Below are 15,424 nucleotides of genomic sequence, written 5' to 3'. Positions count from 1 at the left end.
TCAGAGAGCTTACAGAAGAGGCTGGACTGCAGTGCCCTGGCATGGAGGTGGGAGGCTGGGTGGGCCCCTTGGGACAGATTTGGAGCTTTGGGGGAGGCCTGGGGACACCCCTCCCACACAGGCAGAGCTTCCACAAACTGACAGTCAGCTACCACTTCAGGGTGACAGGTTTCCAGGATGGAGCCTGCAGCGGATACTACATGAGAGGGAACCAGAGTGTTCCTCCGTCCCCACGTTCAGCTTCTGCTTGTGGCTGCTGAGGAAACTGCAGCCCCGAACCTCCAACCTATCAATGGGCCAGGATGGAGATGAAGACGTGCACACATGCACACCCAGAGGGGACCTCCTAACAGAAGGGGCTGGCCTGAGGAAGGTGGCCTTCAGATCTTACTCTGTGCCAGTGGGGCCACCAGCCAAAACAGACACGTGGGCCCAGCCCTGGGCCGAGGTTCTCTCCACCAGACCTCCAGCTAAAGGAGTGATGGTGCCAGAACTCTCTGCTTTAGTCAGTTCTCCTCCTGGCCAGAGGAGATGCTCCAAGGATAATGCAGAACTCAGAAAGTCCCTCAGGATGCTTCAGGCCAAGAGAAGGCAAAGAGATGGGAATCAAAAGAAAATGCAGTGGAGCTTCCTCCAGGCCAGCGTGTGGAGACAGCGATGGCCAACCCAGGGAGTGGGAAGAGAGCCACGGTGTCCTTCACATGGCGAGGTCAAGTGCTGCCTCTGGGCTCTGCCCACTCTCTGTGGACATGCCAGCACTCAGCTTCCGAGAGGCAGCTAAGAACAAGAACTCCGTAAGCAGCCGGCCCATGTGCTGTAAGACACCACTCACCACCAGGGCAGCAGAAGCCAATGTCCCCTGCAGCACAGAAGACCCCATCCCCGCAGAGAATCGAGGCACTCAGCCCACAGCAGGACCACTCTGCATGGAACTCTGATCTTCAACAATCTGCTTGGCCTTGATACTCTGGGCCAAATCAGGAGCTTTTAAAGCCTCACACATCAGGATGTTGTGAAGACAGACATGGGAAAACTATCTGCTCTTCCAGGAAAGCAAGATGCTGGCACCAGCCAGGACTGAGGGGCACTGAACACATGGACACTGGCCACGGCAGGCTGGAGCTCACCCACTCTCCCTGGGGCCTGACCATGTGAGAGGACACTGGCCACGCGTCAGAAAGCTCAGCCGCTCAGAACCAGACAGGAGATGGAGGATCAGGATGGAGCCCTGAGTGGGGAGGTGCAGATCCAGTAAGAAACTGGAGGGCACCGGCTGCAGCCTCCCCACCCCACGATGCACGGTCACAGTGTCCAACTGGGAGCGCTGAGCTTACTTGCTCTCCACCTGGCTTGTGGCCTGGTTCAAGGCATCCCTCAGGATGGAGTTCTCCTGCTGCAGACGGGCTAGCTGCGTGTTGGGGCCATTCTCCAGCTGCTCCTGAAGAGTCCGGATCTGAAAAGTCACCAATCGGGCATCAGAGTGCTGCTCGGCCATACAAAGCTGATTTCTGGGGCAAGCTCAGCAAGGACACAGCCCACAGACAAAACCCTGAGGGCTCTGCCTTCTCCACAGCATGTTGGAGGACCCGAGAACAAGGGGCTGGAAACTTCACAGCTCCAGTGTCAGGGGCCTGGGGCCAAGAGTGACTGCCAGGCACAACACCTCTTCTCTCTCCTCTGCCTCATGGCCTCTGGCCTCTGGGTGGGTTTTGGGGCTCAGCCCAAAGCCCCAGATGTGCTCCATGCACTGTGCCTCCGAGGTCACCCTGGTTGACTGTTCTGAGACAAAGCACACGGCCACAAGCACAGCCTATAATTACCGCAAGGAAGCCTTGTTCCTACCCTCTGACCTCCCGTGGCACATCCCAAGATGCACCGTGGGGAGGAGGCTGTGGCCCACATGAGCAGAGCGCAGGTTTCAGGGGACAGAGTCAGGGCTCGGACAACACAGGCCAGGCTGGGTGGACACTCCACTGGCCTCGAGCCCCATGCCAGGGCTGCATAGTTTTCAGCTGTACATGAAATTCTCTTGTTTTATGGGTCCTCTCAACCTTGAGTGGAGAAGGTGGAGCCAGCATTACTCCAAGGTCATGTGGCAGCTGAGAACTTGAGGGGAGATGGGACATGGGGCTGGCCACATGGGATCAGGCTGTTTTCAAAAAGTGTTCTTCAAAATGCACTTTGGGGCCAGCCCTGTGGCCAAGTGGTTAAGTTCACACACACTGCTTCGGTAGCCCAGGGTTTCATAGGTTGGGATCCTGGGTGCGGACCTAGTACTCCTCATCAGGCCATGCTGAGGCGGCGTCCCACACAGCACAACTAGAAGGACCTACAACTAGAATATACAACTAGGTACCAGGGGGATTTGGGGAGAAGAAAAAATAAATAAAAAATAGTTTAAAAAATGTATTTTACGTCTTCCTGGTTATTAATGTTACACACACACAGTAGGCTGGCCATCACCATCTAGCCAGATGAAACAAACAAAAAAAAACCTTCCAAAAACAAACCAGATTCTAAAGACCCCCACTGTGCGCATCCCCGACCACCCTCTGGGAACCGCTCCAGCCCTCCCTGCGCCTCCCTGCCCACCCCGTGCCCCTGCAGCTGCTGCCCACCTTGCCCTGCAGCTGCTGCACCTCCTTCACGTGCTCCCGGTAGCTGGCCTGCATGCGCGCCTGCACGGCCGTGATCTCCTGCTCCCGGGCCACGAGCTGCTTTTTCACCTTGGCCTCCCCAGCAGCTGCCTTGGCCTTTTCTGCTGCCAGCTCCTGGGAGGAAGCAGAGGGCAGAGGGGGCGGTTAGGCAGCCAGGGCAGGAGCTCATCAGATGGGACCAAGATCATCACAACCCAGAGCATCGCCTGCAGAGCCCCAGGATCCCTCCTCCTTAGCTGTCAGACAGACCCAAACCAGACACAGCCGAGATCATGCAGAAGACAAGGAGGTGTCCCCGGAAAACCCTGCTGGCCTGACTGGTGGAGGGCTGGAGGTCAGGCCTTGGCCACAGAGGACACGGTGAACACAGGCAGGAGCTGGGTAAACAAGGCATGCTGTCCCTGGGCTCTCAAGAGACACTGGCTGAGTCCTGCAGGGATTACAACACCCCAGCCTGGCTTGGTCCCCAACATCCAGACCCTGGAACACCCACTTCTACTTGAGTGCCTTTGTCAGGACCGACAGGGCAGAGAGCCTTGATGGCTGGGGTAGGGACATGGAGAGCAGCCCATCCCACCCTGGCTGGGGGGTGAGCTCCACTCCTGGAGGCCCTGGGCCTCCATGGGCAGCCACTTGGTCCTCCACCCCAGCCCAGGGAACATCTGCTCCGGTCAGTGTCAGAAGCCCATGATGGAAACGAGATGCTGGGGCTGCGACATGGAGCCTCAGGCAGGGTACAACACAAGGTGGGAAGGGCTGGTCAAAGGAGAGGGGCTGGCTGAGGTCTGTGTCATCCCAGAAGGAAAGGCAGTGGACGGAAGCCACGCGGAAGCAGCGGGTGACAGTGTGAGGAAGGGTTGGTGTAAGGGGCTCCTGGGGTAGGGATGCTCCCTGTCCAGTCGGCCTCCAGCCAGATGGGTAGCTACTTGGTGTGGGCCCACTGGCCTGGGTGACTGGGGTACAAGTGTCCCATGAGATTCAAGGCCCTGTCCCTTCCCCACTGTGGGCAGTGGACCAGAGAAGTGGAAAATTCTCTTCCTCTCCAGGCCAGGGCTACCAGTGAGGTCCATCCCAAAGGGCAAGTGTCCCTCCTGCCTGAGATGGGAGGGAATTAGAGGCGGGGGAGGGGCTGGGTGAATTGGGGTGGCTACTGGGTGCCAGGGCTGCTCCATGAGCCTGGCATTCCATGGGACCAGCTGGGACCCAGTGGCTCCACTTTTCAAAGACAATCATCCTCCTGGCTCCACCCAGGGAGAGAGCCCACAGGAGCATGAGGTCCACGCTAAGGATGCTTCATTGATTATCTACAGAAATGGGAGGGGTGGCTAACATTGTGTACCCACTCTGGGACAAGCCAGCGTCTTGATCGATTCTCTCAGTAACGTGAAGATCATGACCCCCAATTTAAAGCTGAGCACCCTGAGCCTTCCGGAGGATGTGCTGTCCAAGGTTGGGGAGCAGCTGGAAGTGGCAGAAGTGGGGCTAGGACCTGGGACTGTGGGAGCCCATGAGGGTCCTGCTCGCTTGGCTGCCCTGGGAACCTCTAAGGAAGCAGGAGTGGGCAACTGAGCGGGGACTCAGGGCTCCCCACGATTCCTCGAACGTGCACACCCCACCAGCAGAACGAGCGTGGTGGGCATGGCCTGAAGCCTCCACACACAGCATGCAGGGAGGCCCCTCTATTTGCTGGGGTTCCTGGACAACAGCCCCCTGAAGTACATGGTCCAGCCTCAGAAGAAAAAATCAAAGCTCAGAGAGGTCCTGGCGCACCCACAGCCACACCAGCAGTGGGTGGTGCAGCCACACGTGGGCTGTCCCCTGTGCTCTGCTTGCCTCTGCTGCCAAGCCCAAGACGCAGAGGCCGGTGCTGAGTGTCTGAATGGAGACAGCCTTCCCCACCCTGGGCAGGCCTCCTATAGTTCTGGGCATCCCCCCGGGGCTCAGGGCGCAAAAGTCCTGATCTCCTGGGGACATGGTCAAGACCATCAGAATTCAATGAGATTTCCTTCCTTTTGCCTCTGAGCTTCTTTCAAGGGCAGAGAAAGGCCAGCTTTTCTCGGGGCATTTGTAAAGCCCTCCATAGCCTCTTTTTCTTCCATGAGCTCAGAATCTTCCTGCCAAGCCAAGCAAGGTGGCCAGAGTAACAGGGGACAGATACAACAAGGCATAAGTGCAATGATGACCTCTGAGCTGGGATAGGAAAATGGGGCTCCAGAAGGCTTCTCGATAGAGAGAGACAAAATTGAGTCTCCAAGGTTAAGGAGAAAATTTCCAGCCAGTAAGCAGTGAAGAGCATTTGAAGGTAACGGAAGAGCAGGGGGAGAGGCCCAGAGGAGGCAACAAAGGGCGCGGCATGTCAGGAAGCAGCCGGGTAGGGGCCAGAGGTGGTGCTCAGGGGTGCAGACTGGGGTCTGAAGATCAGGAGCCGAGCAGAGCTTAAAGACGGCCCTCCCAGGACCATATGAGCACTTGAGAGCCCACAGGGACCTCCTCAGGCTGCAGGGAGGAGGACGTGGTCGGGGAGGGAGGGACGCAGGGAGGGCCCTGGCTGGACGCAGCACCAGACTTCTCCTCCACTCGGAGCCAAGGCCAAGAGCCCTGGAGGGCGAGCTGGGTAATAAAAACCAAGGGTGCAGCTCAAGGCCAGGGAGACAGTCCACCAGGGGAGGCTGGAAATGCACCTGGACCGGGGAGGGTGTCTGTGGGTCAGCTGCCATCGTGGTTTTGGAAATCTCATCAAGCTGTCACCACTGAGGGAGGGCAGTAAGCGTCTGGCACGAAGGGTGGTATCTAAGGGGCGTCCCTCCTCACACCTGCTGTGCTGCCCATGGCAGCCAGAGACCCCAGCAGTGGGGAAGGGACAGGCCACCATCATTGTCAGAGGGTACACCTCCTCAGTCTCACACCGCCAGCAAATCCTAAATTCAAGGGGGCAGGCACAAGGAGCTAGCCAGGCACCCACCCAGCCAACCAGCTGTGGGAACACTCGTTCCCGTTTCCTCTCACTTGAGCTTTATTTTAGGGGTCAACAAATTTTCACAGGGATTTTTCAGTTTGTCCAGAAAGAAGGTACAGAAGAACGGCTCCCCGAAACCACAGACTTAACCAGCGGCGAGCCGGTCAGCTGGCTCTCCGGGGTGGAAGGGCTCTGCGGTGAAGGGCTGGCCCATTTCCGTGGTGTAAAGCTCACGGCTGATGGGACACTCCCAGGCGGGGCAGGAGAGACGTGCACAGTAGGCTCTTGTGGGCAGGGCCAGGGGCTCCAGCCGCCCTGCATTTAAGCAACAACCTAAGACGGGCTCATGTGAAAGCCGAGTGTGGACAGCCCATTGACATGTCGAGGCCCACTGGGCAGAAGGCTAGCGAGCTCTAGGGAAGGCCACAGAGACCTGCCTTTCCTTTTCTCTCCTGGGCAGAGCATTAACCAAGAGTAACCACCCAAAGGCTGGTCATCTGCTCCCGCTGTCCCCCACCAAATGAACTTTCCTGTCTGCCTCAGAGCCATGTCCCTCGAATTTAGGACAGAAACTCAGGCTGCCTCATTTCCAATCTCCCAGAAGGAACAAATGGAGGTGCCCAGAGGAAGGCCTGCAGCCCAGAGGCTGTGGGACATTCCGAGGCCCAAGCCACCTCCCTGCCCCTGCTGCCTGGTGGAGGAGGCAGGTGAGCAGGGAGAGGGCGAGAGCAACCTGCAGCATTTTGCTGTGAAAAGACAGCTTTCCCATGGGTGCACACAGCCCCAAGGGGCTGGGGACCTGGACTTACTCCTCAGAAGGGAGAAATGCCAGTGAGTTCTGACAGAGGGGAGAGCGGCCCCTCCTGCCACATGTCCTGACTCATCCTGAACGAGGCCCCAGCTCCTCGTGCAGCCCGGACCCATGGCCGATTGTTACTCCTGAGTACACATGATACCTGTCACTAGAGGCGTTTCCCTGCAGAGTTGCTCCGCTGACATCAGAAAAGGGAGAAGAGCAGCCCCTTGGCACCCTCCCCATGAGTTTTTGCTCCAATTCTCAACAACGCAACCCTGGATCAATTGTGCCCATCCTCCTTTCAGAGCACGCAGCCTCAAAGGACGGCCCACCGCTGTGGGAGCGGCCAGCAAAGTTCTGGTCCATCCCCGTCACATGCTGAGGGCCCTGACCCCTACTGAACGTCCACGCATTCTGCTGGTCTGAGGGGAGCCAGTGCTCCTCGGAGCCACAGGATGCTCCGGGTGAGCCGCAGGCCGTCAGAGAGCAACAGTCCTCACGCCGTCGCACACTCACTGAGAGGTAGTTCCACACTGGCAGACCCGAGCGAGGAGCCGTGGGGGGAAAGTGACCCCACGATGCACGCGCAGCACTGGCCACACTGGGGTTCTCGGGACAGGGCGAGCGCTCCACGCACCTTATTGAGCTCCCTCAGTTTGCTCTTGGCGACAGCTGCGTCTTCCTGCTCTGTGGCCAGCAGCTTTTCCTTCTCTTCAAGCTGGCGTTTCAGAATTGCCACAGGGTCACCCTTCTGAGTGGCCTAGAAATGTGCACAGAGCCATGTCAACAGAGGGCACGGACAGACACCTGGTTTGTCCCCACCCCAGCTATCAGACTCTGACCCAGGACAAGAGCAGCAGCCTGTTGATGTGGCGGCAGGGGCTTCAGGACAAGCGGGTCCATCCTGACTCAAGACCCTTCCAGGGGAAGGCGCCCCGGCTCCAGCCGCCCGGTTTGCAGGGCCTCCAGTGCAGCGTGCGAGGAGCTGTGTAGGCCAAAAGCTCTGTCTCTGAGGTAATTTTCAGAAGCGTGGTGCTTCCCACTAACTTGAGTCAACGGTGCCCAGGGCCTCTTCCTGCCCCACTGAGGGGCAGCTGGCCACTGTTTCTGGCCTGGTGCCCACCCCTTAGCTGCTGTGGGCAGCTGCAGGCTGAAGTGTGGAGGCTGTGGGAGGGGAGGGGCACTCTGGGGACAGTGGCCTGAGCTGAGCCTGGGATTCTCTCCTTGGAGGAGGAGGGGTCTTCCTGACCTCCGTCAGCCACTCACGCCCAGGTCGCCCCCGTGCTCAGTGGGCGAGGAGCTCCCTGCCACTGCATGACACACGTCACACCTCAGTGAGGGCCAAGGGCAGTAACCTCCACTGGCCTCAGAGCAGGGGCCACTGGCCTGGCTCTCAGGACACCCCAATATCTCTAACCACTAAGGCGCCACAAAATTCTCCAGCAAAATTACCGACAATTCCAGCTGTGATCAAGGAACAAGCATGTCCACGTAACACCTCCTGGTGGCAGCTCATTAGCCACAAGCACCAGAGGGTGGGTGCCAGCCTCTGAACTGGCCCCCAACAGCAGGAGGGAACTTGGAGAAGACCTCCAAGGTTTCTGGGCCCATCACAGGGGCCCTCACAAACACAAAAAGTTGTGTTCCCTCACAAACGAGGTATCCCTACAGCCCTGTTCTTGTACCCTGAGCCCTGGCCACAAACCAGCTGGGCCCCAGCACCTGTGTGGCACCCCCAGCCCCCCGAACCACACAGCCCTGCCTTGGCTCTTAACGGCCTCTTATTTCAGCGGCCAGGCCACGGCTGGGCTGTGGCAGAAGCTAAAGCATCTGCAGGGTGACTCATGTAGCCTGTGCCTGGGAAGGGGCGCAGGGTCCTGCCAAGAGGGGTAAGTGGAGGTTGTGCCAGGAACACTGTGCAGCTTGGTAAGCCGGGTGTGGTCAGCCCGATGGGCATCGCCCAGGGGAGGCTAGGGCCCCAGGACCAGGTAACCACTGCAACTTGCCAGCCCCTGAGTGGGAGACGGGGAGGGGCAAAACCACCCTGGCCAGTTGCAGTGGCCACTAAATGTGGCCGGGGGAGGGTGAGCCCACCTTATGCCAGGTGTCCTGAATGACGCCTGCCTTCTCGGACAGGATCTCGATGAGCCGCTGGGCCTCGCCCTCGTTGAACACCATGCTTCCGACGGTGGAGACCAGGCTCTTGTAGGGCAGGTAGAGAGGGCTGTCGGAGTCCGGGGGCCCTGTGCAGCGAGAGGAAGGAGCAGGCCCTCAGCCTCAGATGCCAGCAACCAAGCCTGTCACACCTGGGGCAGAGGGGCCCGTCAGAGCTGAGCGCCCTGTCCAGCTGCCCAGGGGCTTGAGAGCTCTTTCGGAGCACTGAGAAATGGCGTAAAGTACAGGTCCCCACATGACCCTAACTGCCCAGAGACAGCAGAGGGGGAAGGTCCCCGAGTGAAAACAGGCTGAGCTGTCTTGGGTCGGGGGAGATGTCCCTCCTTTTTTATCATCAAAATGAGCAGAATTAAGCAAGGCATACTTTCCCCAAAGGTGCTTTTGTTCTTCCTTCTTTTTCCAGAAAACCACTTGGCCCAGTTCTTGCCCTGCACGGCCCAGCAAGGTTCACCTCCTGCCATGACCAAACCCTTCAGCCCTGCAGGTCCTGGCTGACCAGCGAGCCCATCACTGCCCACACACACAGATGCCCCCAGCCACACTGTCGCAGTCAGGGGAGAAGGATGGAAGCAGAAGGCCCATGTCTCCACGGCTGCTTCTCTGTGGTCCCCAGGAAAAGGAGGCTGGTTCCCACACACCAGGTTCAAATACCCTATTTCTAGCTCCCCCTGGATGCAGCCGAAGGCAGGTTTTAGGAGAGGGAAGGCTGGGCTGGGTTCTTCCAGAATGGGCCTCCCCACTTGTCAGTACATCAGTGACCTCCTGAAGGACACAGAGCCACTTGACAATGACTAACTGCCAGTTCTGAAACACCCCTGGTGCCCCCTCCAAAGCTTCACTTGCATCGCTGGTTCTCCTTCAGCCTTGTAGGCCGGAAAGGGGGAATGGAGGTGCCCGTCTGTGTGGCAGCAGCCCTGCCTGAAATGTCCACCGCATGCGGAGGCCCAAATCTGCCTCAGCTGAATGACAGGGCCAAAAACGAGCCGGAACAAAGCAGCAGGCCGGCCTGCAGCAGCACCTCCAGCTAGGCCCGCCTCACCGGGGACAATGGATGGAAGGTTTCCATAGCAACCCTAAATTCTCTGGCTTGTCACAATATTTTCACTTCCTAGTCACAATATTTTCATCACAAGTCAAAGCATTTAGCACGATACCTTAACGGCGGAATGCCAGCCGTGGGTGAGCTGTTGCTGTGAGCACCTTCACTCTAGGACTTCCTACCTCAGTGAAGCTCGGCAGAGCACAAACAACCACGCTGACACCACAGGCCTAAGAGCTCAAGGGCGTCAGGAAAATGGGTATGGTGGGGGGTGCCCGCTCAGCCTTCTTTCTCTTCATTGAAATATGTATATAATACAAAATAATTTTAATGGTAAACTTACGCACACTAAGAAAAATTCTGAGTACAGTTAAGCCAAAAGAAAATAAAAACCACTCTCATGTTTGCTATTGGGAGAAAACCCCACTGTTAGCATTTTGGTTTATGGGCTTCCTGCTTTTCCCCGTCAGCCTGCAGACAGACATTTACTGCCAGTGTCTTCTGGAAGAAGGATGTCCACTAGTTTCAGAGACATGGCTGGAGTTAGATGGGGCAGGACAGCCTCTCTGAGCTGGTCACTGAACAGACATTTTCCTTTCCTGACTGAGAAAGGTCTACTCCCCGTGCTGTCCAACATGCTGGCCACTGGCCATGTGTGGCCATTGGGCACCTGAAACGTGGCTAGTGCGAACTGTGGTGTGCCACATGTGGAAGTACACACCAGATTTTGAAGACTTGGTAGGAACAAAAAAGAATGTAAAATATCCATAAATTTTTTATTGATTACATGTTGAAATGACAGTATTTTGGGTAAATTCGGTTAAATGAAATATATCATTAAAATTAATTCCATTTGCTTTTTGTTTGCCTTTTTTGATGCGGCTACTAGGAAAGCTTCAATTACAGCTGTGGCTCACATGGCTCACATTGTACTTCCACTGGACAGGCTGGTCTACTCCTTTCCAGCCCCGGGGACCCCAAAGCACTCCGGGCTGAAGTCCCCTGTGGCCTCTTGAACACTCTCCTTGAAGACCGTCCTCCTAGGCCCTGGGGCCCCCACACTGGGATGACGGGCCACAGCTGAGACGGACCGCTGTCTCCTTCAGAGGCATCACCTAGTGGTCTCGACAAATGTGCACTCCCTCCTGGAGGGCCAGGGGAGACGAACCCCGAGACGCCCTGTCCACAAAACGTTTCTGAGAGTATTCTGGGAGAGCGCCATTCTAACACACCTTCATTGAAACTTTCCAAAGTAATTATGTTAAAGTCATTAGATATTTTAGCGAACAAACTAATAAAAACTTGTAACAAGTGAAACAACCCAAAGCTGTATACAGCAAAACTGAACTCTCACTGTCCTTCCCCCATGCCCTCACAGAAACTTCCATGGCCTTCTCCATCCTCATACAAACACTATCTTTTAAATTGTCTGTAGAGAGCCACAACTGTTCATCTTTTCATTAAATGTCTTGGGTAAGAACGGTGCCATCTTTATTCCCCTCGAGTTCCTGTACAGGATCTTTCCACCAGCATCCTAGCCAGTGAGGACCCAAAGGAAAGGGGAGTAAGACCTGGATTAGGAGATTTCATTCTCCGCAGGGTTCTGGGGGTAAAGCTCCCGCCACAGCCAGTGGAGCCCGGAACACAGCCACAGCCTATCTTGCAGCCCTGCTCCTTGGTTTGTGCCCTACATTATCACTCCTCGCCATGTTCAAGAAAGCTTCAGGGAAAGTAAAACTGAAGGAAAAAGAAAAGTACTTGGAAGCAGGAAGCAGACCTCTGGACCTCCGCATGAGCCACATGTATATCCGGGCTTCAGGATCCCCTCACTGGCGCCCAGGAGCCAGCCCTCCAGGGACAGAGCCCACACCCTCGGACCCCCTGGCTCCTGCCTCACCATTGTCCGCACTCACGAGGCCGAGGGGGCAGCGCGTTTAGGGAAGCCAGGACCCTGCCTCCTAGTCCCTGGGCTGAGAAGCAGGCAGCGCTCAGACACTTACGCAAGGCCTAAGTTCCAAAACGACGCCCCCATGCGACGTGCCGGGAGGCTCACCACCTATGTTCAACTTGTCTCACAGAAAGGCCTTTGGGAGTCTCTCTCGCACGGTCAACTGTGGGTCCTTCAGGGAGAACTTTCTCTGTCTGCATCATCACCAGGATCCCAATGGCCAGGTCTCAGCCAAAGGTCTCAGGGGCTCGGCAACCCAGCTGTTTCGGCGGCAGCTCTCCCGCGTCCAGCTGCTGCAGGCTCCTGCACGGCCCACGCCCGGCTCACTCAACCGACAGGCAGGGCGTCAGAGCCACTCCAGGGAGCGCCTCCCAGGGGTGCCGCGGCCAGTCACCAAGGGGAGGGGTTATGGCCACAGCCCTGGACCGGCCATTAAGAGGTTCGGCTCAACTCCAGCTGTTGCTACAGGTGCACAGCAGCCCCGCCCAGGGCAGGCTGGTCCAGGTGGTCTCCAGACACAAAGTATGCACCTACTGTGTACCTGGCAGTCTGCAAAATGCTGGGCCTGGGAAGGTAAGTTAGAGGTGGAACTGCCAGCTCCAAGAGGCAGTGGAGACACAGGACACAGCACACGTGGCAATCACGCAGCTGAGCGATACAAAGGGAACCTGGGGAGTGTGAGCTGCTGAGGAAGCAGCCAAGGCAACGACACCAGGAAAGGCTTTTAGAGCAGGGGAAGCTTGAGGCAAACACCCCTGAGCAAGGAGAAGCGAGGGCTGGGGTGTCGGGGAGGGGAGTGACAAGGACAGGCTGGTCGGCCCTCCTGATCAGGTGCAGGCCTCAGAGGAGCCACTGGACTCGACCTCTGATGGCCACGGACACTACCATCTGGTGTTTTAGATGCACCAGAGCAAAGTACAAACACAGTCCTGTGCCACAGAAGACATTTCGGTCAACAATGGACCGCATACAGGACAGTGGTCCCCTGAGATGAGCACCCAGCCCAGGTGTGCAGCAGGCTATGCCACCTGGGTGTGTGTAAGTGCACTCTGCAATTCGCACAATGACAAGGCCGGCTAACGCACTTTTCTCACCAGGTATCCCAGTCGTTAAGAAACGCATGACTACAACGTCAAGAGCAACCCTATTCGAATCAGGCTTTTTCCTTTGGTTGGAGAAAAAAGCAATCTGTTAACTAAGTGGGTGGTTGTGCATTTAATGATGTCTAATGGAATTTAAAAATCCTATAGATTGAATGATTTTATTTTTCTCATTATACTTGTTTTTTGCCCCAAATTTCAACAAAATCAATTTTATATCTGAAAAATAAATAACACATCACAATATTTCCTAAAGAAAGACAACCCCTGGAGGACCTCTGGACAGGACCCTTCCGTGGGCTTCCTCGGGCATACAGACAGGTCCAGCGAGAACACGTCTCAATGGGCAATCGCGTTTCTACCGGATGCCTGCAGAAAGGACAGCAGACGTGCCACGGGTGCTCCCGGCCACCACCACTACACTTCCAGACGGCTGAATGGAGAGTTGGGGAGAACGGCATCCAGCAGCTTCTCTAAGACATGGCAGTGCCACACTGACACTTGGCTCGCTTTCCTAGGTGATGCTTTTGTTTTTTTTGAAAAAGAAGAGAAGAAAAAGTTGGGGTTTGAAGAACTTATGCAGAAAGTGAGCAAAGGCTCGAAAGCCCTGGAGAGTTTTCTTGAGTGCATCGGACCCTGAGAAACTGAGTTCAGCTCGAACGGAAGTGCGTCAGACAATCTCAACAAGCTCCTGTCCATGCTCAGCCCTGAGGAGGCAGAGCAGCTGCGGACAGGGCTGATGGAGACACTGAGGCTCGGGGCTCTGATCCCTGCCCTGCCACCTGCTGGCAGTGTGACTTCTGGGAAGACACAAAACAGAGCTGAGCTTTGGTTTCTGCTTTTGTAAAACAGGGAAAAGTACAAGTCCATCTCACAGACCGCTAGGGGGATAAATGCACGGAAAGGAACTTCATGCACCTCGCACCGAACCAAACACCTGCTTGAGGAGTACAACGGTGTCATCTTCCTGGTGGTGGCCCAGCCCTGGGCTTCAGACACAGCAAGCCCACAGCGCACAAAGACAGGTGGGTGGGGAGATGGGCTAGGAGGGAGGAAGGGGTGTGGGTTAGGAGGGAGGAAGGGGTGTTGTTATCATCAAGCCACAGTTTAAGATGAGCGCCCCTGCTAAGCCACCTTGAGTAAAGTTTTCCTGGTAGGTCTGAAAATCCTTCCCTGTATCCAAGCCTCTGGTGACCCCTGCCCCAGGAGCTTCTAGAACATGATCCTACTTGTGCATTTCCACCTGCTCTGGCAGAGGGAGAAACGGCCTGGCGAGGCCTCACACAACAAGGAGCCGACAGGCCCCCAGGATGCTGCCAGATTCACAGATGCGGGACCTTCCTCTAACTTTCCCTCTGACCCCACTTATGGCCACTTACTCGGTGCCCAGGGGCTGGGACAGGCCTGACAAGAACTGGACACTTTCTTTCCTCAGCCTGGTACCCTCCTGCCAAAGGAGCAAGGCCGTGTCTCTGCTGCTCAGAGGATGCCCGGCACTGTGGGCGGGGCTGGGCTGCCTCACAGCACCAGCAAGGGTAGGAGTTGTGCTTTGGTCCAGTGAGGGCCTGTTTATTCAACTCAGAGACAAATAATGGAGTTTTTGTTTCTTTTCCATTAAAAAAATAATACTGTTATAGAAAAACTGGAAAATGCAGAAGAGTAAAGGGAAGATATTAAACTTAACCCATAGTCCTAGCCCCAAAGATGGCCTCTTTCTCCCACGTGGACTTGTGCATGAGTCTGACAGTTTAACTCGGTCATTGTGGGGTCATAAATGCCTGTATCTGTGGGCATTTTCTACCTCCTGGATGTTGGCTGATATGTCATGGCCTTCTGGCCCCAGAGTAAACAGCCTGCATCCACGGGAGGGGAACTGGGGTCTGGCATAAAGCCAGTCCAAGAGGGAAGGGCCAGGCCCAGTGCCCACCTGGTCTTGGCCTCACTCAGCAGCAACACTGCATGAACCAAGCTCTAGAGGAAGCCCAACGTTCTAGACTTGTACCAAATGTGGAGTTTCCAGAATGTGCATCCTGTACTTCCCCAGTCTGTCTTTGGTTCCTCCAGGGCCTAGGCCTGCACTGCATTAATCTGGACTCGCTTGCAGGTGCGGGAACGATCGGCTTTCCTGAGAGTGTAACACTATCACGTCCATTAGCACCTGCCCGGTGCAAAGGAGGCAGGCCGGCATGTTTATGCAGGCAAAAACTAAATCCGAGGACAAAAACAGATTTTTAGGAAACCACCACTATGTTCACACACTTCTCTACAAGAAACGTGGCTTTTCCTAATAAACACCCTGAACGCTTGCTCAGGGAACTATCGGAGAACGAACCAGCAGAGGCCTGGACAGCGCTGCGAACACACAGAAGCTTTAGTTCAGAGAAATTTCCACTTTTCTGTGATTCCATGAACTCCCTCTTCTCCAAACATTTAGAAAAGAATCTGTGCCTTTTGGAGCAAATAGCAATTGTTTTCTCCTTATTCCACACTTGGGTTTATAATGCCCCCCGAAATCATCACCATTTCCACAGCTCCATGTGAGCAGTAGTCAGACAGAGGGCACTGGAAAACACTCGTGTGGGTCTCGCATCATTCTTCGAGAATAAAGGTAAATGGTGAAATGTCTTTGGAAAGCAATGCAGCACTGTCTTCCTAAATTAAAAACGTGCCTACCTTTTGACTTAGCAATTCCATATCTAGGAATGTACTTTATAGAGATACTCACACAATGCCATACATTTGTAACTGTAGCA

At 55.7% G+C, this 15,424-nt stretch overlaps 1 protein-coding gene across 4 annotated transcripts in view; it reads right to left on the bottom strand.

The window, feature by feature from the left end:
* Window positions 1-15,424, bottom strand: part of RRBP1 (ribosome binding protein 1) — a 61,820-nt gene that overhangs the window by 19,028 nt on the left and 27,368 nt on the right. For all 4 annotated transcript variants that reach the window (XM_070589533.1, XM_070589535.1, XM_008525373.2 and 1 more), the window contains exons 3-6: window positions 8,504-8,652; window positions 7,047-7,169; window positions 2,619-2,771; window positions 1,335-1,453 (exon numbers count right to left, since the gene is read on the bottom strand). In XM_070589533.1, coding sequence (XP_070445634.1) covers window positions 1,335-1,453; window positions 2,619-2,771; window positions 7,047-7,169; window positions 8,504-8,652 — 544 coding nt within the window. The remainder of the gene's footprint in view (window positions 1-1,334; window positions 1,454-2,618; window positions 2,772-7,046; window positions 7,170-8,503; window positions 8,653-15,424) is intronic.

The sequence above is a fragment of the Equus przewalskii genome, chromosome 21 (assembly GCF_037783145.1).
Source record: "Equus przewalskii isolate Varuska chromosome 21, EquPr2, whole genome shotgun sequence".
Lineage (NCBI taxonomy): Eukaryota > Metazoa > Chordata > Mammalia > Perissodactyla > Equidae > Equus > Equus przewalskii.
The sequence above is the reverse complement of the archived record's forward strand: the minus strand, read 5'-3'. Positions and strand labels throughout refer to the sequence as shown.